At 36.7% G+C, this 23638-nt stretch overlaps 1 protein-coding gene across 5 annotated transcripts in view; it reads right to left on the bottom strand.

Moving 5' to 3' along the window:
• The window catches only part of ptprz1a (protein tyrosine phosphatase receptor type Z1a), a 138990-nt gene extending 115985 nt beyond the window's left edge, over window positions 1-23005 (bottom strand). For all 5 annotated transcript variants that reach the window (XM_061924698.1, XM_061924697.1, XM_061924699.1 and 2 more), the window contains exon 1: window positions 22788-23005. In XM_061924698.1, coding sequence (XP_061780682.1) covers window positions 22788-22848 — 61 coding nt within the window. In that variant the 5' untranslated portion in view covers window positions 22849-23005. The remainder of the gene's footprint in view (window positions 1-22787) is intronic.
• Between the last annotated feature and the right edge of the window lie 633 nt (window positions 23006-23638).

Genomic DNA, 23638 nt, shown 5'->3' with positions numbered 1-23638 from the left:
TACCCAACAAATTGTGAAAGAACGAAATTAAACTATAAAAACTTTTTATGAAACTATAAACTTTTTTCTTTTTTTTTTGCTGCAGCCTGCAGCTGTAACATATACTGGTAATGTTATAATATTTTTATTTTTATTTTTTATTTTTGGCATAAAAAAATACAATCATGCGTACTTACGGACTGTATCCCTGCAGACTGTATTGTTCTATATTGATATCTATAGTAGGAACCAGAAATATTAATAACAGAAAGAAACAACCCTTTTATGCGAGTGAGTGTAAATGGGGGGGGGGGGTACCAATCGATCCACGGACCGGTGGTTGGGGACCACTGATCTATACTGTATATATAATATATATATAGATATATATATATATATAATATATAATATGTAAATATTACATATATGTTATACTTTCTATTGCTACTATTTTACAGTTTTAGTCTACTTTTTACCCGCATTATCCTTTCCATCCTTTGTAACTGAGCTACTGTGTGGAACAATTTCCCTTAAATAATAAAATAAAATAAAATAAAACAAAATAAAATAAAATAAATAAAATAAAATAAAATAAAATAAAATAATTAAATCATAAAATAAACAATGAAATATTTTTCTTAAATTGTGAAATACTGAATTAAATATTAAAATAATTAAACATAATTTTTTAATTTAATTAATTAATGCCACATTTGATAACACATGTATAGCCCATTAGACTCTAAAACGATAAAGACCCCAACAAAACAGCAACATAAAAACAGATAAAAATGTAAATAATATAGTTAAAATAAAAATATTTTTTTAAATTACATATTTAAGTATTTTTTAAAGCTTTATTTATTTATGTATTTATTTATTTATTTATTTATATATGTATTTATTTATTTATTTATGTCTCATTTGACCCTCCATATAAATATGAATATATTGGTAATCTAAAAGACTCGACTAAGCAGATGTTGAAAGATGATTAACACGTAACGTTTATATTCCAGTAGCAGACTGTACAAACACAGGAAGTAAGCAGCTGGAAGGTTTCAAGAAGAAGACTGGAAGCTTCCATTGGACTGCAGGCTGCAATCACCATCAAATAACAGAGTGATGAATTGTCTGCCCTCGCCGCTGCGATCCGTGTTCGAACCCAGACGTCCGGCGCTCCTCTCCACTGTAAACACCGCCGTCATCCAAACACCCCGCCGCGGTTCATCACTCTGGCGCTTGTGTACACGCCGCGGGACCTCAGAGCACCTCATCACATCGCTGCAAGGCCTCCAGAAGTCTAGTGGACCGTAAAAAAAACCCCGCTGCTGCAAAGATCAGACACCGCCATCTTTTCACTATAAATGGACAGCCAGCGGAACGGTGCAGGCGGCCCTAAAAGGAAGTGGAATGTCTCCTCAAAACACTTTGAGGAGCTCAATTAAAAGGATGGAAAAGTTCTCGGTAATTGTTGACTCAAGTGCCGAGCAAGCGGTGAGACCACCTGGAAAAGGAACATGCCCAAACAAGCTCGTAAGCTAAAGTACGCAACAACAATACGCACAAGTCTGATATGCCGCTACTTTTTTTTCCTACGCTTTGAACCGTGCGGCTAATCTATGTATTTTTCTGTTTAGAGTAAGCTTTGAGCCGGAAGTAGAAGTGTCGTCCCGTCCTTTAGCCGTCCATAGCGTTTCTACTCGTACGGATTCTTTAATCATCACTCCAAGCAACGTTTGTAAGTTTTACAATTAGAGATGTCGATAAATGCTTTAAAATGTAATATCGGAAATGATCGGTATCGGTTTCAAAAAGGAAAATGTATGACTTTTTAAACCGCCGCTGTGTACACGGTCGTAGGGAGAAGTTCAGAGCGCCAATCAACCTTAAAGGCACTGCCTTTGCGTGCCGGCCCAGTCACATAATACCTACGACTTTTCACACACACAAGTGAATGCCATATACTTGGTCAACAGCCATACAGGTCACACTGAGGGTGGCCGTATAAACAACTTTAACACTGTTACAAATATGCGCCACACTGTGAACCCACACCAAACAAGAATGACAAACACCTTTCGGGAGAACATCCACACCGTAACACAACAGAACAAATACCCAGAACCCCTTGCAGCACTAACTCTTCCGGGACGCTACAAAATACACCCCCCGCTACCCCCAATCCCCCTACCTCAACCCCGCCCACCTCAACCTCCTCATGCTCTCTCAGGAAGAGCATGTCCCAAATTCCAAGCTGCTGTTTTGAGGCATGTTAAAAAAAAAAAAGCACTTTGTGACTTCAATAATAAATATGGCAGTGCCATGTTGGCATTTTTTTTTCCATAACTTGAGTTGATTTATTTTGGAAAACCTTGTTACATTGTTTAATGCATCCAGCGGGGCATCACAACAAAATTAGGCATAATAATGTGTTAATCCCACGACTGTATATATCGGTATCGGTTGAATCGGTAATTAAAGAGTTGGACAATATCGGAATATCAGTTATCGGCAAAAAAGCCATTATCGAACATCTCTAGTCTCAGTGATTAAATGTAGTTTCGCTCAAAGTAATTGCTAATTACTATAAATACAAGTATTTAATTAAAGCTGCAAGCAGAGATGGACGGGACCGACTTTGACGGCACATAAAATCCAAACCATAGCAGTAATAAATAAATGATAAATGGGTTGTACTTGTATAGCGCTTTTCTACCTTCAAGGTACTCAAAGCGCTTTGACACTACTTCCACATTTACCCATTCACACACACATTCACACACTGATGGAGGGAGCTGCCATGCAAGGCGCTAACCAGCACCCATCAGGAGCAAGGGTGAAGTGTCTTACTCAGGACACAACGGACATGACGAGGTTGGTACTAGGTGGGGATTGAACCAGGGACCCTTGGGTTGCGCACGGCCACTCTCCCACTGCTCTTTGGTCAACTTTTAATCACAAGGGTTCAATCTCTCAAACACGACAAACGCGCTCAGAGGAGATAATGTTTGAAAAAAGGTGACCGGTTTTTACAAAACTTTTGTTTTGAAAGGGGAATTGCAAACTTCCTGTTGATTTTTGCTGGGGGTTGTCAATCTATGAAATGTAGGTCTAAGTGAGACCTACATAGAGGTTCATGTCTCTAAGACGTTCCTACTGGAAGTTACAGGCAGTTTTGTCTGAGTTTTCTTCCTAGGAGCAGTTGTGTCTGTGTTTTCTTCCTAGGGGGCGCGAGAGCACAATTTTGAGTTTTGGGGTTGGGTTTTTTTATTAGATCGCAATTTTTGCCAGTCCTGATGTGTGTGTCCAGTTTGATGAGTTTTGAAGCATGTTAAGGAGGTCAAATTACAGCTCAAAGAGGCAAAAGTGACTGTTTTTACTAAAATTTTGTTTTGAAGGGGGAATTGCCGACTTCCTGTTGATTTTTGCTGAAGGATGTCAATGAATGAAATCTAGGTCTAAGTCAAACCTACATAGAGGTTTCTCTACGACATTCCTACCAGAAGTTACAAGCAGTTTTGTCTGTGTTTTTTCCTAGGGGGCGCTAGAGCGCAATTTTGAGTTTTGGGGTTTGGTTTTTTGATTAGATCACAATTTTCGCCAGTCCTGATGTGTGTGTCAAATATGGTGAGGTTTGAAGCATGTTAAGGGGGTCAAATTACAGCTCAAAGAGGCGGCGGAATAATAATAATAAAACACACGAAATACAATAGGGTCCTCTGTCCCAAAGGGACATTGCAGTCCCTAATTAGTAGTGATTGTGCTGGCTAATACATAGACATAACATAACAATTGAGCTTCTGAGTTTTTGGGTGTCTTTCCTGTGGTTTTGGTTCTCTTCCTGTCTTGTGCTCCTATTTTGTCAAGGATTCTGTCATGACAGGGGGGGTTCGCAGCTTACTGCGAGGTTGGTTCTACCGGGAAGCAATCGGACTATTCCGGACAAGGCGTGAAGGTAGGAACATATTTAATTATTCAACTAACACTCAACGAAGTACAAAAAAAAAGAAAACGACCCGAAGGCAAGCGCGCCTGTCGCACGCGGAAGCTAAGGCAAAAAACTTAGGACATGAAACATGAAACTATAGACATGAAAACAACTAACCAAACAATGGCATGGAGCATCTAGCATAACTGTGGAATCAGACATGGAACGAGCTGCATGAACTAAGCAACTAACATAACTATGGCATGGAACAACTATGAAACTGTTGCATGAAACAACTAACATGAACTATGGCATAGAACAACATGAAACTGTGGCAAGAAACAACTAACATGAACAATGGCATAGAACAACATGAAACTGTGGCATGAAACAACTAACATGAACTATGGCATGGAACAACTATGAAACTGTGGCATGAAACAACTAACAGGAACTATGGCATAGAACAACATGAAACTGTGGCATGAATCCAATAACTAGCCTAACTATAGAATCAGACCTGAAACGAGCAATGACTGGCAAAGACAGGCTTAAATAATAGTCTTCTTGATCAACTGCGTGTCCCGAACACCAGAGGCAGGTGAAACTAATAAGTCGCCATGGTAACAAGGGAGCGCAAACAGGAACTAAAAGAGTCCAAAACTAACAAATATAACAAAAACATAATCCAGACCACAGATCATGGCAGATTCTTTCCTTTTCCGTCTTCGAGAAAAACCCTTCTATCGGTGGGATCATTCTGTTACGTTTTGCTCTTTGTAGCGGGGGTCGTGACCGCAAACTGCAGGGGTAAACAGGCAGCGTGCAGGTAAAGGTGTATTTAAGTTAAGTTAAGTTAAAGTACCAATGATTGTCACACACACACACTAGGTGTGGTGAAATTATTCGCTGCATTTGATTTAATGTCCAAACTGTTCAAAAACACAGTGCAGTAGGGTAATGCACAAAAAAAGAAACACAGAGTGTGAAAAAGTGCAAAAAAATATATATATAAATAGAGTGCAGCAATAGAGTGCACAGAATAGCACAGGGGAAACTGGAAAGACTAAGCAGCAGGGGTGAAGCTACTGCAGGGAGGACACAAACAAAACAGGAAGTGGAAACAAAATAAGAGCGCAAATCAGGAAGTGACGCAAAAACAATGGAAAAAGACCTCAAAAATAGACAAATAATGACCTCGGCTAACAGGTCGTAACAGCTGTCTATATTATTCATGTTTAAAAAAATATCGGATACCAGCCTCCTAAAAATCGGTACGGGTATCGGCTCTGAAAAAAAAAAAAACATATCGGTCGATCTTTAACGTCAACTTCATTGAGTGCCTTTGGGGAGCGTGTCTATTTGAAGCGACGACCTCATTGAAAGGACCAGCGGGGAGCAAACGATGGATTTGTAACTTTGTCCTTGTGTGACCTTGACACAATTGTTTTAATGAGCTCGACTGATAATAGTGCCTCACCTTCATCCTCCTCATCATCACGTGGAAGCCACTAACTAACTCTTCTGGAAGGATGATTGCTAATTACCTTCAACACATTTTTTGTGACATTTTTCATTATGGATCTATTTTCACATGAAGAGTTTTGGATTTAGTTGGGAATCAAACCCACGCCATCCTGTGCCATGAAAGGCGTGTGGCATTACACCGCCATGGATAATGACGAATAAACTTCAAAAATTTGCTTGGCTTTATAAAGCTAGGCCTCGGTGGAGCTCACATGATGATCATGTGACATTCTAGATGTTTTTACTTCTGGGGTCTCCTGGGGGACATTTTTTGTCAATAACTACTTTTTTGGCCCTCAAACATTTCCCATACATTTATGTTTTACATTTGGACCTCCACAAATACATTTGGACCACCAAGAATACATTTAGACCACCAGGAATATGTTTGAACCTTCAAAAATACATTTTGAGCAACACAAAAGCATTTGGACTACCACAAATACACTTGGACTGCCACAAATACATTTGAACCGTCAAAAGTACATTTGTACCCCCAAAAATACATGTAGACCACCAGGATTAGGTTTGAACCTAAAAATATATATTTTGAGCAACACAAAAAGCATTTGGACTACCAAAAATACATTTGGACTACCACAAATACATTTGGACCACCACAAATACATTTGGACATGCACAAAATACATTTGGACTACCACAAATACAGTTGGACCACCACAGATACATTTGGACTACAACAATTACATTTGGACCACTAAAATACATTTGGACCACCAAAAATACATTTGGACTACCACAAATACATTTGGACTACCACAAATACATTTGGACCACCAAAAATACATTTGGACTACCACAACTACATTTGGACTACCACAAATACATTTGGACCACCAAAAATACATTTGGACTACCACAAACACATTTGGACTACCACAAATACATTTGGACCACCAAAAATACATTTGGACCACCAAAAATACATCTGGACTACCACAAATACCTTTGGACTATCACAAATACATTTGGACTATTACAAATACATTTGGATCACCACAAACACATTTGGACCTCCACAAATACATTTGGACCTCCACAAATACATTTGGACCTCCACAAATACATTTGGACCAACATGAATACATTTGAACCATCAAAAGTACATTTGGACCATTTGGACCACTACAGATAAATTTGCACCACCACAAACACATTTTGACCACCACAAATATATCTGGAGTCCCACAAAAACATTTAGACCACCACCAATACATTTGGACCACCACAAACACACTTGGATCAACACAAATATATTTGGACCACCACAAAAACATTTGGACCACCACAAATATATCTGGAGTCCCACAAACACATTTGGACCACCACAAACACACTGGGACCAACACAAATATATTTGGACCACCACAAAAACATTTGGCTCACCTGAAATACATTTGGACTACCACAAACACTCGGACCACCACAAAAACACTTGGACCACCACAAATACATTTGGACGACCACAAACACACTTGGACCAACACAAATATATTTAGACCACCACAAAAACATTTGGACCACCACAAATAAATTTGTATCACCACAAACACACTTGAACCAACACACATATATTTGGACCACCACAACAACATTTGGCCCACCACAAATACATTTGGACCACCACAAACACATTTGGACCAACACAAAAAAACATTTGGACCACCACAAACATTTTTTTGGGACCACCACAAATACATGTGGACCATTTGGACCAGATAAATTTGGACCATCACAAATATATTTGGACCACCACAAAAAACATTTGGACCACCAAAAATATATTGGGACCACCACCAACACACTTGGACCACCACAAATACACTTGGACCAACACAAAACCATTTGGACCACCACAAATAAATGTATACCACCACAAATACATGTGGACCATTTGGACCACCACAGATAAATTTGATCTGCCACAAACATATTTGGACCACCACATATACATTTGGACCACCACAAATATATTGTGACCACCACATATACATTTGGACCACCACAAATATATTGGGACCACCACAAACACACTTGGACCACCACAAATATATTGAGACCACCACAAACACATTTGGACCACCACAAATACACTTAGACTAACACAAAAACATTTGGACCACCACAAATAAATTTGGACCACCACAAAAAAAAACCATTTGGACCACCACAAATACATGTGGACCATTCGGACCACCACAGATACATTTGGACCACCACAAACACTTTCAGCCTGGTCTTTGAACACATTATAATGGGACTGGGTGTGAATAGCACAGAATGTCAAGTGTTGCCAACTTAGCCGTGAGTATTTGGACCCTTCCAGTCTCTTTCCAAAAACACGACCAAGGACAAAACCAAAGACAAGTCCTGTTGGTCGGACACGTCCAGAGACTCCAACATGAAAGCTCGTCTCAACGAGCAGCGGGGCCCGCTCGGCCCCTCCCACTCCCTACAAAAGACCCAACCAAGCAGCAACAGAAGAAAGTTCCCTCGTTTTTCCAAGCAAACTTGTTTTGATTCTTGGGTTATTTTGTTCACATGCGTCATGGCCAATTATGCAAATGAGACGATGATGTCATTCAGCCCCACCCCCATTAGACTACAGTCCTGTGTGAAAGGCTGCCCTAAAAAGAGTCAGGTTGTGCACACGTGGAAGTCATCACTCCTGGTTCACTTCCACATGGCTTTTAATTGCTGTCGTTTTCTCCGCACTTCCTGTTTCTTCTTATTTATGAATGTACATAGAGAGTTGGGCGCTAATGTTAGCATGCTAACGTTTCATGCCAGCTGATCAGCTCATTTTCTATGTTTACACCTAAAAATAGTGCATTTTATTACTTGGCGCCATCTTGGAAGTTCGCTAACTTGTCCTATGTCATAATGTTAGCATGCTAATGTTTAATGCTAGCTGTTCAGCTATCGTTTTTCATCTTTACACCTAAAAATAGTACATTTTATTACTTGGCGCCATCTTGGAAGTAAGCAAACGTTTTTTATATTAGCATGCTATTGTTTTATGCCAGCTGTTTAGCTAATATTCTATGTTTACACCTAAAAATTCATGCATTTTATTACTTGGCGCTATCTTAGAAGTTCGCTAACTTGTCCTATGTCATCATGCTAATGTTAGCATGCTAACGTTTAATGCTAGCTGTTCAGCTAATTTTGTATGTTTACACCTAAAAACAGTGCATTTTATTACTTGGTTTTATCTTAGAAGTTCGCTAACTTGTCCGATGTCATCATGCTAACGTTAGCATGCTAATGTTAGTATACTAATGTTATATGCTAGCTTTTTAGCAAATGTTGTATTTTTAAACCTAGCGAAGTCATGGATTTCGATACTTGGCGTAATCTTGGAAGTATGCTAACGTCGCTTATGGTAGCATGGTAGCATTAGCATGCTAATGTTTAATGCCAGCCGTCCAGCTAATTTTGTATGTTTACACCTAAGTAAAAGTACTAAAAGTACATTTTATTACTTGGCACTGTCTTAGATGCTCGTTTGTCTTATGTCATTATGCTAATGTTAGCACGCTAACATTTTATGCTAGATTTGTAGCTAATGTTATAAGTTTAAACCTAAAAAAATCATGGACTTTGATGCATGGCGCCTACTTGGAAGTATGGTAGCTTCTGTTATTGCTAATCTTAGTATGTTAACGTTTTATGCCAGGTTTTTAGCTAATTTTTTATGTTAACACCTACAAATAGTGCATTTTATTACCTGCCGCTATCTTAGCTGTTCTCTAACTTGTCCCATGTCATCATGCTAATGTTAGCATACTAACGTTTAATGCTAGCTGTTCAGCTAATTTTGTATGTTTACACCTTAAAACAGTGCATTTTATTACTTGCTATTATCTTAGAAGTTCGCTAACTTGTCCTATGTCATAATGCTAATGTTAGCATACCAACGTTAGATGCTAGCTTTTTAGCAAATGTTGTATGTTTAAACCTAGCGAAATCATGGATTTCGATACTTGGCGTAATCTTGGAAGTATGCTAACGTCGCTCATATTAGCATGGTAGCATTAGCATGCTAATGTTTAATGCCAGCCGTCCAGCTAAATTTGTATGTTTACACCTAAATAAAAGTACTAAAAGTAAATTTTTTTACTTGGAAGTTTGCTCACTTGTCCTATGTCATTAAGCTAATGTTAGCACGCTAACATTTTATGCTAGATTTGTAGCTAATGTTGTAAGTTTAAACCTAAAAATCATGGATTTTGATGCTTGGCGCCATCTTGGAAGTATGATAACTTCTGTTATTGCTAATTTTAGTATGCTAACATTTTTTATGCTACATTTTTAGCTAATTTTGTGTGTTTACGCCTAAAAAATAGTGCATTTTATTACTTGGCACTATCTTAGATGTTCTCTAACTTGTTCTATGTCATCATGCTAATCTTAGCATGCTAACCTTTTATGCTAGCTTTGTAGCTAATTTTTTGTGTGTTTAAACCTAAAAATCATGAATTTCGATAAATGGGCGCCATCTTGGAAGTATGATAACTTCTGTTATTGCTAATCTTAGTATGCTAACGTTTTTTATGCTAGGTTTTTAGCTAATTGTGTATGTTTACACCTAAAAAATAGTGCATTTTATTACTTGGCGCTATCTTAGATGTTCGCTAATTTGTCCTATGTCATCATGCTAATGTTAGCATGCTAACGTTTTATGCTAGCTTTCCTAGCTATTTGTGTGTTCAAACTTTAAAAAATCCTGGATTTTGATGCTTGGCGCCATCTTGAAAGTATGATAACGTCTTTTTTATTAGCATGCTAATATTAGCATGCTAATGTTCAATGCCAGCCGACCAAGCTAATTTTAAACTCGCTGTTCAGTTGATTTTGTATGTTTAAACATAAAAAAATCCTGGATTTTGATGCTTGGCGCCATCTTGGAAGTATGATAACTTCTGTTATTGCTAATCTTAGTATGCTAACGTTTTTTTATACTAGCTTTTTAGCTAATTTTGTGTGTTTACACTTAAAAATAGTGCATTTTATTACTTGGCACTATCTTAGATGTTCGCTAACTTGTCCTATGTCATCATGCTAATGTTAGCATGCTAACATTTTATGCTAGCATTGTAGCTAATTTTGTGAGTTTAAACCTAAAAATCCTGAATTTTGATGCATGGGCGCCATCTTGGAAGTATGATAACTTCTGTTATTGCTAATCTTAGTATGCTAACGTTTTTGATGCTAGCTTTTTAGCTAATTTTGTGTGTTTACACCTAAAAATAGTGCATTTTATTACTTGGCGCTATCTTAGATGTTCGCTAACTTGTCCTATGTCATCATGCTAATGTTAGCATGCTAATATTTTATGCTAGCTTTGTAGCTAATTTTGTGTGTTTAAACCTAAAAATCATGGATTTTGATGCATGGGTGCCATCTTGGAAGTATAACTTCTGTTATTGCTAATCTTAGTATGCTTACGTTTTTTATGCTAGCTCTTTAGCTAATTTTGTGTGTTTACACCTAAAAAATTGTGCATTTTATTACTTGGCACTATCTTAGATGTTCGCTAACTTGTCCTATGTCATCATGCTAATGTTAGCATGCTAACGTTTTATGCTAGCTTTGTAGCTAATATTGTGTGTTTAAACCTAAAAATTATAATTTTGATGCATGGGCGCCATCTTGGAAGTATGATAACTTCTGTTAATGCTAATCTTAGTATGCTAACGTTTTTGATGCTAGCTTTTTAGCTAATTTTGTGTGTTTACACCTAAAAAATAGTGTATTTTATTACTTGGCGCTATCTTAGATGTTCGCTAGCTTGTCATCATGCTAATGTTAGCATGCTAACGCTTTATGCTAGCTTTTTAGCTAATTTCGTGTGTTTACACCTAAAAAATAGTGCATTTTATTACTTGGCGCTATCTTAGCTGTTTGCTAACTTGTCCTATATCATCATGCTAATCTTAGCATGCTAACGTTTTATGCTAGCTTTGTAGCTAATTTTGTGTGTTTGAACCTGAAAATCATGAATTTTTTAAATGGGCGCCATCTTGGAAGTATGATAACGTCTGTTATATTAGCATGATAATTTGGGCATGCTAACGTTTTTTTGCTAGCTAATCAGCTAATTGTGTATGTTTAAACCTAAAAAATCATGGATTTTTGATACTTGGCGCCATCTTAGAAGTATGCCGGCTTTGATCGGCCTGAGGTTCGAGGCACAGATAGCATGTGTAGTTTTTCCATTATACGAGTACTTTAAATCCGGTTAAGAGGATCAGACCGGTGGCTAAAACGTAAACGTGGTGTCAAGACTTTTACGGAAACTTCCAGCAGACCACCAATCGCCACGGGACTTTTTCAAGGAGCATCCTTCATGGAGGAAGACAAGTGGAGGATGACTCTCCACCAGCTTCTCCACGGGGGGCCGTGGGGGGGCTCCCCTTGTTCTCTGCCGAGAGAAGGAGGGACCCCCGCCCCCCCTCCAAGCCCCTTAAGGCCCCCCAGGGTCCCCCCTGTCATCAATTACAGCAGCCAATGAGGAGGCTGCTGGCAAAGGGCCAGACGGACACCAGCAAAAAAGCTCTCATCGCTCAGACGGGACACAAACCAGGATTAAAAAAGGGGGGTCTGGAGTGAGGAAGGGGACACAAATGTGGGACAACATGAAGACGAGGCTGAGGAAGAGAGGAGGAAGAAAGAAAAAGGAAAGTTCCAGGAAGGAAGAAATGGACGTGTGAACATTCGTCTTATCCCTGAAAAGATTCCTTTTCTTCTTGGGATAAAAAGGACAAGGTTTGAAGGATCACACCCTCCGTGCCAGCAGGGGGCGCCGTGGTGACCTCTGACCCCGACTGCCTTGTTAGCGTGTTGGAAGAACTCAATTAGCCACGTTAGCATCTTTAGCGTGCACTTTCATCACTCTCATCGTCATGGCAACCATGAGTGTACCAGGTCTTGTATTTTCTCTAAATAAAATGTTTGGATTATTAATAAGATATATAATTACTACTACTAGTATACCACTACTAAGTACTATAGTACTAGTGCTATACTACTAATTACTAGTACTAGTACTAATTACAATTGTACTAGTACACCACTACTAAGTACTATAGTACTAGTACTATACTACTCATTACCTGTAGCTACTAATTACTATAGTAATAGTACACCACTACTAATTACTAGTACTAATAGTACTGGTACACTCTACTAATTACCATAGTAATAGTACACCACTACTAATTACTAGTACTAGTAGTACAGGTACACTTCTACTAATTACTATAGTAATAGTACACCACTACTAATTACTAGTACCAGAAGTACTGGTACACTGCCACTAATTACTATAGTACTAGTACTATACTACTCATTACCTGTAGCTACTAATTACAATAGTACTAGTACACCACTACTAATTACTAGTACTAGTAGTACTGGAGCACTGCTAATAATTACTATAGTAATAGTACACCACTACTAATTACTAGTACTAACAGTACTGGTACACTGCTACTAATTACTATAGTAATAGTACAATACTACTCATTACTAGTACTAGTAGTACTGGTACACTGCTACTAATTACCATAGTAATAGTACACCACTACTAATTACTAGTACTAGTAGTACGGGTACACTTCTACTAATTACTATAGTAATAGTACACCACTACTAATTACTAGTACCAGAAGTACTGGTACACTGCCACTAATTACTATAGTACTAGTACAATCGTACTCATTACTAGTAGCTACTAATTACTATAGTACTAGTACAAGCTTACTCATTACTAGTAACTACTAATTACTATAGTACTAGTACACCACTACTAATTACTAATACTAGTAGTACTGGTACACTGATACTAATTATTAAAGTACCAGTGCAATCATACACATTACTAGTAGGTACTATAACTATAGTACTAGTACACCACTACTAAGTACTAGTAGTACTGGCACACTGCTACTAACTACTATAGTAATAGTACACCACTACTAATTACCATTACTAGTAGTACTGGTACTACTAGTAATGACTATAGTAATAGTACAATACGAGTCATTACCAGTAGTAGTAGTAGTAGTACTGGTACACTGCTACTAATTACCATAGTAATAGTACACCACTACTAATTACTAGTACTAGTAGTACAGGTACACTTCTACTAATTACTATAGTAATAGTACACCACTACTAATTACTAGTACAAGAAGTACTGGTACACTGCCACTAATTACTATAGTACTAGTACAATCGTACTCATTACTAGTAGCTACTAATTACTATAGTACTAGTACACCACTACTAATTACTAGTACTAGTAGTACTGGTACACTGATACTAAGTATTAAAGTGCTAGTGCAATCATACACATTACTAGTAGGTACTAATTACTATAGTACTAGTACACCACTACTAAGTACCAGTAGTACTGGCACACTGCTACTAACTACTATAGTAATAGTACACCACTACTAATTACCATTACTAGTAGTACTGGTACACTGCTAATAATGACTATAGTAATAGTACAATACGAGTCATTACCAGTAGTAGTAGTAGTAGTACTGGTACACTGCTACTAATTACTATAGTAATAGTACAGCGCTACTAATTACTAGTACTAGTAGTACTGGTACACTGCTACTAATTACTATAGTACTTGTACAATACTACTAATTACTAGTACTATATTACTAGTACACCACTACTAATTACTAGTACTAGTAGGCCTGGTACACCGCTATGAATTACTATAGTAATCATACACCACTACTAATTACTAGTACCAGAAGTACTGGTACACTACTACTAAATATTATAGTACGAGTACAATCTTACTCAATACTAGTAGCTACTAATTACTATAGTACTAGTACACCGCTACTAATTACTAGTACTAGTAGTACTGGTACACCGATACTAATTACTATAGTACTAATACACCACTACTAATTATTAGTACCAGAAGTACTGGTACACTGCTACTAATTACTAGTACTAGTACACCGCAGCTAATTACTGTATAGTTAGCATTTGGCTAACCTAGCATGATGTTAAAATGTAAAGGTAGCATGTAGCTCACATAGATATGTTCATGTTGCTAACCTAGCATGATGTTAAAATATATTGTTAGCATGAAGCTAATATAGTTATGCTAGTGTTGCCAACCTAGCATGATGTTAAAATATAATGTTAGTGTGTAGCGCACATAGCTATGCTAATTTCGCTAACCTAGCATGATAGTAAAATGCAATGTTAGCATGAAGCTAACATAGTTATGCTAGAGTTGCTAACCTAACATGAAGTAAAAATGTAATGTTAGCATGTAGCTCACATGGTTATGCTAGTGTTGCTAACCTAGCATGGTGATAAAATGCAATGTTAGCATGTAGCGCACATAGCTATGCTAATGTTGCCAACCTAGCATGATAGTAAAATGCAATGTTAGCATGAAGCTAGTATAGTTATGCTAGTGTTGCTAACCTAATATGGTGATAAAACGTTATGTTAACATGAAGCTAACATAGCTATGCTAGTGTTGTTAACCTAACATGATGTTAAAATGTCATGTTAGCATGAAGCTAACATAGCTATGCTAGTTTTGTTAACCTAGCATGATGTTAAAATGTCATGTTAGCATGAAGCTAACATAGTTATGCTAGTGTTGCTAACCTAACATGATGTAAAAATGTAATGTCAGCATGTAGCTCACATGGCTATGCTAGTGTTGCTAACCTAACATGGTGATAAAACATCATGTTAACATGAAGCTAACATAGCTATGCTAGTGTTGTTAACCTAGCATGATATTAAAATGTCATGTTAGCATGTAGCTCACATGGCTATGCTAATGTTGCTAACCTAGCATGGTGATAAAATGTCATGTTAGCATGTAGCTCACATAACTATGCTAGTGTTGTTAACCTAGCATGATGATAAAATGTCATGTTAGCATGTAGCTCACATAGCTATGCTAGTGTTGTTAGCCTAGCATGATGATAAAATGTCATGTTAGCATGTAGCTCACATAGCTACGCTAGTGTTGTTAACATTTGTTTCCTGCTGTCCCACTCCTTATAGTGACATTGTATATGACATCTATTACATTGGACAAGTGCACACTTAGTGTATACTGTGTGTCTAAAGTACACATTAGCACTTCTTGGGGACAAATGATGTATTCATTCATTAATAGACAAGAAAAGATAATGTTTGGTGTATTATCCAGCTGTAGTAGATTGGTGCAAGGTGTTGGACAGCCATATGTGTCAAGCCTCCATCTTTGAGGCATCATCTAAACTTTAACATCTTTGAGGTATCTCTTTGAGGCCAGATGGAACATTCTCCTGCTCCTCCTTCTTCCGTGCCAGCCTGCCACCTCCTTCGTGCCCCAAAGCTTCACTGGACGTGAAAGAGGAGGAGGAGGAGATCTTTCTGCGGGTAGCGAAGCCTCCAGCACATCCAAACTGGCTCGCCAACAAAAGGCTTCACATCTCCAGAATAAAAAAACAAAACCAAAAAAAAAAAAAAAAAAAGCCTCCTCGCCAAATTCTCTCCCTCTTTTTTTTTCCTTCTGAAAAAAGGAGAGCCAGCCAAGCACATCTGACAACGTCTGAGGAGCACACACACACCTTCTGATCCTCATTCACCCCTTCTGCAGCCTGCAGGGGGCGCTAGTCAACATTAGTGATTTTATACAAGCACGGCCTTTACCAAGACACAACAATCCTATTAATATTTGTCAAATGCAGAATATATATATATATATATATATATATATATATATATATATATATATATATTTTTTATATCATCATACATAAATTAATACATATACTGTATATATTTATATACATATACTCAATATTTATTCATACATATGCTGTATATTCATATAGATATACTCTATGTTTATTAACACACAAAGTCGCCCATTGTCTTGTCGCGCTTAGAAATTGGTGCTTAATTGACAGTTTTTTATGTTGGATATATTTCAGTTTTGACGCATATTCTAGTTTTTGTTTGGCGCGCATTAAGCATGTTGAAGCTTGAAAATGTGTGAATTGATTATGAATGTTAATGATACAGAAGTGTTGAACACTAGGTGACTGAAGACCAAGGACTGTTCAGTATCGTGGCCTCTGATTGGCTCAGCCTCAGCCAACATCTAGTCATGTCTTTACCAGTGTAAAGGTGAAATATCCACCTCTTGTAATAATATTATTAGATGGTGTACCTAATAAAGTGTCCACCTATTGTAATAAAATCATTAGATGGTGTACCTAATAAAGTGTCCACTTATTGTACTGAAATCATTACATGGTGTACCTAATAAAGTGTCCACATATTGTATTAATATTATTAGATGGTGTACCTAATAAAGTGTCCACTTTTTGTATTGACATCATCAGATGGTGTACCTAATAAAGTGTCCACCTATTGTAATAATATCATTAGATGCAGCTGAGATAGGCACCAGCACCCCCCTCGACCCCGAACGGGACAAGCGGTAGAAAAATGGATGGATGGATGGGTGTACCTAATAAAGTGTCCACCTATTGTATTAATATTATTAGATGGTGTACCTAATAAAGTGTCCACCTATTGTATTAATATTATTAGATGGTGTACCTAATAAAGTGTCCACTTTTTGTATTGACATCATCAGATGGTGTATCTAATAAAGTGTTCACTCATTGTATTAATATCATTAGATGGTGTACCTAATTAAGTGACCATTTATTGTAATATCATTAGATGGTGTACCTAATAAAGTGTCCACTTATTGTACTAAAATCATTACATCATGTAATGATTTTAGTACAATAAGTGGACACTTTATTAGGTATACCATGTAATTTACATGGTGTACCTAATAAAGTGTCCACTTATTGTATTAATTTCATTAGATGGTGTACCTAATAAAGTGTCCACTCATTGTATTAATAATATTATATGGTGTACCTAATTAAGCGACCATTTATTGTAATATCATTAGATGGTGTACCTAATAAAGTGTCCACTTATTGTACTAAAATCATTACATCATGTAATGATTTTGGTACAATAAGTGGACACTTTATTAGGTATACCATGTAATTTACATGGTATACCTAATAAAGTGACCATTTGTTGTAATTTCATTAGATGGTGTACCTAATAAAGTGTCCATTCATTGTATTAATAATATTAGATGGTGTACCTAATAAGGTGTCCACTTATTGTATTAATATTACTAGATGGTGTACCTAATAAAGTGTCCAGTTATTGTATTAATATTTTTAGAAGGTGTACCTAATGAAGTGTCCACTTATTGTATTAATATTACTAGATGGTGTACCCAATAAAGTGTCCACTTATTGTATTAATATTTTTAGAAGGTGTACCTAATGCAGTGTCCACTTATTGTATTAATATTACTAGATGGTGTACCTAATAAAGTGTCCACCTAATGTATAATATCATTAGATGGTGTGCCTAATAAAGTGACCACTTATTGTAATATCACTAGATGGTGTGCCTAATAAATTGACCACTTATTGTAATATCATTAGATTGTGTACTTAATAAAGTGACCACTTATTGTATTGATATCATTGGAGGGTGTACCTAATAAAGTGTCCACCTATTGTAATAATTTCATTAGATGGTGTACCTAATAAAGTGTCCACCTATTGTAATAATTTCATTAGATGGTGTACCTAATAAAGTGTCCACCTATTGTAATAATTTCATTAGATGGTGTACCTAATAAAGTGTCCATTTATTGAATTGATATCATTAGATGGTGTACCTAATAAAGTGACCACTTATTGTATTGATATCATTGGAGGGTGTACCTAATAAAGTGACCACTTTTTGTATTGACATAATTAGATGGTGTACCTAATAAAGTGACCACTTATTGTATTAATATAATTAGATAGTGTACCTAATAAAGTGACCACTTTTTGTATTGACATAATTAGATAGTGTACCTAATAAAGTGACCACTTATTGTATTAATATAATTAGATGGCGTACCTAATAAAGTGACCACTTATTGTATTGACATCATTAGATGGTGTACCTAATAAAGTGACCACTTATTGTAATATCATTAGATGGTGTACCTAATAAAGTGACCACTTATTGTAATATCATTAGATGGTGTACCTAATAAAATGACCACTGTCCCTCCAAGCATGAACTCCTCTGTAGAACAATTTAGAAGTGGACCAGAACCACTTAGACTTGGACTTAGACTTAGACTTGGACTTAGACTTAGACAAACTTGAATTATCCACAAGGGAAATTGTTCCATACAGTAGCTCAGTTACAAAGGATGGAAAGGATAAGGATGGAAAGGATAATGCACACAAGGGCACAAAAAGTGGGCGAAAACAAAAGGTATAAAGTAGACTAAAAATGTACCATAGTATAAAGTAGACTAATAATGTAACATAGTAAAGGGGAACTGCACTTTTTTTGGAATGTTGCTTATCGTTCACAATCATTATAAGAGACAAGAACACACATGTCTTTTTTTCTTTTTAGGATTTTAAAGAGGATTAAAAAAATGTTTGCAAGACGAGAGAGTCATAGTTGTAGCCTTCAAAGTCTCTAAAACAACTTTAAAACCCTCCATCAACGTTTTATATACACACTGCAAGTATATATATATATATATATATATATATATATATATATATATATATATATATATATATATATATATACATACATATAATGTAGTAACAGACACCTTCATAACAATATGTAATATGTTTATATACACACTGCAAGTATATATATAAAATGTAGTAATAGACACCTTCATGACAATATGTATATGTACAATATACACACTGCAAGTATATATATATATATAATGTAGTAACAGACACCTTCATAACAATATGTAATATGTACAATATACACACGGCAAGTATATATATAATGTAGTAACAGGCACCTTCATACCAATATGTACAATATCCACAATGCAAGTATATATATATAAATAATGTAGTAACAGACACCTTCATAACAATATGTAATATGTTTATATACACACTGCAAGTATATATATCAAATGTAGTAATAGACACCTTCATGACAATATGTTATATGTACAATATACACACTGCACATATATATATAATGTAGGAACAGACACCTTCATAACAATATGTAATATGTACAATATACACACTGCAAGTATATATATAATGTAGTAACAGACACCATCATACCAATATGTACAATATACACAATGCAAGTATATATATATAAATAATGTAGTAACAGACACCTTCATAACAATATGTAATATGTTTATATACACACTGCAAGTATATACATAAAATGTAGTAATAGACACCTTCATAGCAATATGTAACATGTACAATATACACACTGCAAGTATATATATATATATATATATATATATATATATATATATATATATATATATATATATATATATATATATATATATATATATATATAATGTAGTAACAGACATCTTCATAACAATATGTAATATGTACAATATACACACTGCAAGTATATAAATAATGTAGTAACGGACACCTTCATACCAATATGTACAATATACACAATGCAAATATATATATATAATGTAGTAACAGACACCTTCATAACAATATGTAATATGTTTTATATACACACTGCAAGTATATATATAATGTAGTAACAGACACCTTCATAACAATATGTAATATGTACAATATACACACTGCAAGTATATATATGATGTAGTAACAGACACATTCATAACAATATGTAATATGTACAATATACACACTGCAAGTATATATATATATATAATGTAGTAACAGACACCTTCATAACAATATGTAATATGTACAATATACACACTGCAAGTATGTATATAATGTAGTAACAGGCACCTTCATACCAATATGTACAATATACACAATGCAAGTATATATATATAAATAATGTAGTAATAGACACCTTCATAACAATATGTAATATGTACAATATACACTCTGCAAGTATATATATAATGTAGTAACAGACATATTCATAACAATATGTAATACGTACAATATACACACTGCAAGTATATATATAATGTAGTAACAGACACCTTCATAACAATATGTAATATGTACAACCTGACTTCTGACAGCAAATGTGTGTTCCTACTTCCGGAAACAAACGCAAGTGTGTTCTAATCATGGCAGACTTGGTAACAACTAACTAAGACGACTATTTTGGGACAAATGAGGATTCACAACCTTATCTTTTTGAAGCTGAATATACTGAGGATGACCTGCTGCTTATAGAAGCGAGCACGAAGGAAGAGTGAGACGTTGGAGCAGACGGAAGTCGGGAGAGGGGGATGAAAGCAATTTTGACACTCTAAATATGAAACTTGGAGCCAAAGACATAAATGGAGTACTTACCCAAATAAACCGGGAAAAACATCATAAACAACATTAAAAAAAAAAGTGCTGTTCCCTTTAAGCGTAGCACAATCATTTAGAAGTGGACCAGAACCATCAAGTGTAGCATAGTGACTAGAAGTGGAGCATAACCTCTTAAAAGAAGACTAGAATCAGTTAGAGGCGGAGCAGAACATTTAAGGAGAACCAGGACCAGAAGCACTTGGAAGCGTCTCAGAACCAGAACCAGGATCAGAAACACTTGGAAGCGTATCAGAACCAGAACTAGGACCAGAAGCACTTGAAAGCGTAATAGAACCAGAACTAAGACTAAAAGCACTTGGAAGCGCATCAGAACCAGAACTAGGACTACAAGCACTTGGGAGCATATCAGAACCAGAACCAGAATCACTTGGAAACATATCAGAACCATAACTAGGTTCAGAAGCACTTGAAAGCGTATCAGAACCAGAACCAGAATCACTTGGAGACATATCAGAACCAGAACTAGGACCAGCAGCACTTGGAAGTATATCAGAACCAGAACTAGGACCAGGAGCACTTGGAAGCATATTAAAACCAAAACTAGGACCATGAGCACTTGGAAGCATTATGACAACCAGAACTAGGACCAGGAGCACTTGGAACCCTATCAGAAGCACTTGAAAGAATAACAGAACCAGAACTATGATCAGAAGCACTTGTAAGTGTATCAGAACCAGGACCAGGAACACTTGGAAGCTTAACAGAATCAGAACCAGAACCAGAAGTAGGAGCACTTGGAAGCGTGTCAGAACCAAAACTAGGACCAGGATCAGAACCAGGAGAACTTGGAAGCGTGTCAGAACCAAAACTAGGACCAGAAGCACTTGGAAGTGTATTAGAACCAGAACTAGGACCAGGACTAGGACTAGAAGAACTTGGAAGCATATCGGAACCAGAACTAGGACCAGAAGCACTTAGAAGCGTATCAGAACCAGAACTAGGACCAGGAGCACTTGGTAGCGTATCAGAAACAGAATTAGGGCCAGAAGCACTTAAAAGCGTAACAGAACCAGAACTAGGACCAGGAACACTTGGAAGCAAAGCAGAAACAGAACTAGGACCAGAACCACTTGGAAGTATATCAGAACCAGAACTAGGACCAGAACAACTTGGAAGCTTATCTGAACCAGAACTAGGATCAGAAGCACTTGGAAGCGTATCAGAACCAGAACAAGGACCAGGAGCACTTGGATGCGTGTCAGAACCAAAACTAAGACCAGGACCAGAACGAGGAGAACATGGAAGCGTATCAGAACCAGAACTAGGACCAGGAGCACTTGGAAGCATATCAGAACCAGAACTGGGACCAAGAGCACTTGGAAGCATATCAGAACCAGAACTGGGACCAGAAGCACTTGAAAGCGTAACAGAACCAGAACTAAGACTAAAAGCACTTGGAAGCGTATCAGAACCAGAACTAGGACCAGGAGCACTTGGAAGAATATCAGAACCAGAACTAGGACCAGGAGCAGGACCAGAAGCACTTGGAAGCATATCAGAAACAGAACTGGGACCAGGAGCACTTGGAAGCGTATCAGAACCAGAACTTGGATCAGGAGCACTTGAAAGCATATCAGAACCAGAACTAGGACCAGAAGCATTTGGAAGCATTATCACAACCAGAACTAGGACCAGGAGCACTTGGAAGCGTATTAGAACCAGAACTAAGACCAGGAGCAGGACCAGAAGCACTTGGAAGCATATCAGAACCAGAACTAGGACCAGGAGCACTTGGAAACATAAGAACCAGAACTAGGACCAGGAGCACTTAAAAGCATATCAGAACCAGAAGTGGGACCAGGAGCACTTGAAAGCATATCAGAACCAGGACCAGAACTAGGACCAGGAGCACTTGGAGGTGTAGCAGCTGGACTCACCTCTGTCCACGATGAGGATGCACAGCGTGGCCAGAAGCGGCCCGCAGGTCCCGCCGTGCATGTCCGTGAGCGGGAAGGGATTCGAACTCGGCCAAAACCGGAGCAGGTCCCGATGTGCGCGTGAGTGCGCGGCGCTCAAACATCCATCAGAGTTGTGCTCGGCGGGGTTCGTGCACGCGTGGATCCTCGCGCGACCTCCTGCTCGTCTGGACCGAACCTCCGTCTCACTCGCACACACTAACGCCGCCCACACGCGCACGCACATACACGCGCGCACACGCGACACGCTCACGCGCAGGCGCGCACACACAACATACTTTCAGTTTTAAAACGTGGATTTGTTTGATTATTCCTTTTCTCATTGCTGAGAGATTACACGAACAACTCATTGTAATAGATTACATCTTTAACCACTTTTAATAAGTCGTCATTTTAAAAAAAGTTATGTTTTTATTTTTACGTAATCATTTTGAAGTAATATTTTTAAATAATTAATTATTTTTAAATAAATCATAGTTTTGAAGTACGTATTATTTTTAAATAATAGAGAGTAAGTAATTTTAAGTAATTATTTTTAAATTTTTCATCATTTTGAAGTAATAAATAATTTTGAATAAGTAATAATTATTTAGTAAGTAATACTTTTCAAATAATTTTAAATAAGTCATAATTTTTTAAATAATAAATATTTTTAAATAAGCAAGTAAGTCATCATTTTTAAATAAGTAATCATTATTTTAAATAATTAAGCAAATAATAGTATTATTTTTAAATATGGAAAGTAAGTAATTGTAAATAATTGTTTTTTAAATAATTCACCATTTTGAAGTAAAACTAATATTTTTAAATAA

The sequence above is a fragment of the Nerophis lumbriciformis genome, linkage group LG29 (genome assembly GCF_033978685.3).
Source record: "Nerophis lumbriciformis linkage group LG29, RoL_Nlum_v2.1, whole genome shotgun sequence".
In the NCBI taxonomy this organism is placed as follows: domain Eukaryota; kingdom Metazoa; phylum Chordata; class Actinopteri; order Syngnathiformes; family Syngnathidae; genus Nerophis; species Nerophis lumbriciformis.
Note: the sequence above shows the minus strand (reverse complement) of the source record. Positions and strands in the feature narration are given on the sequence as shown.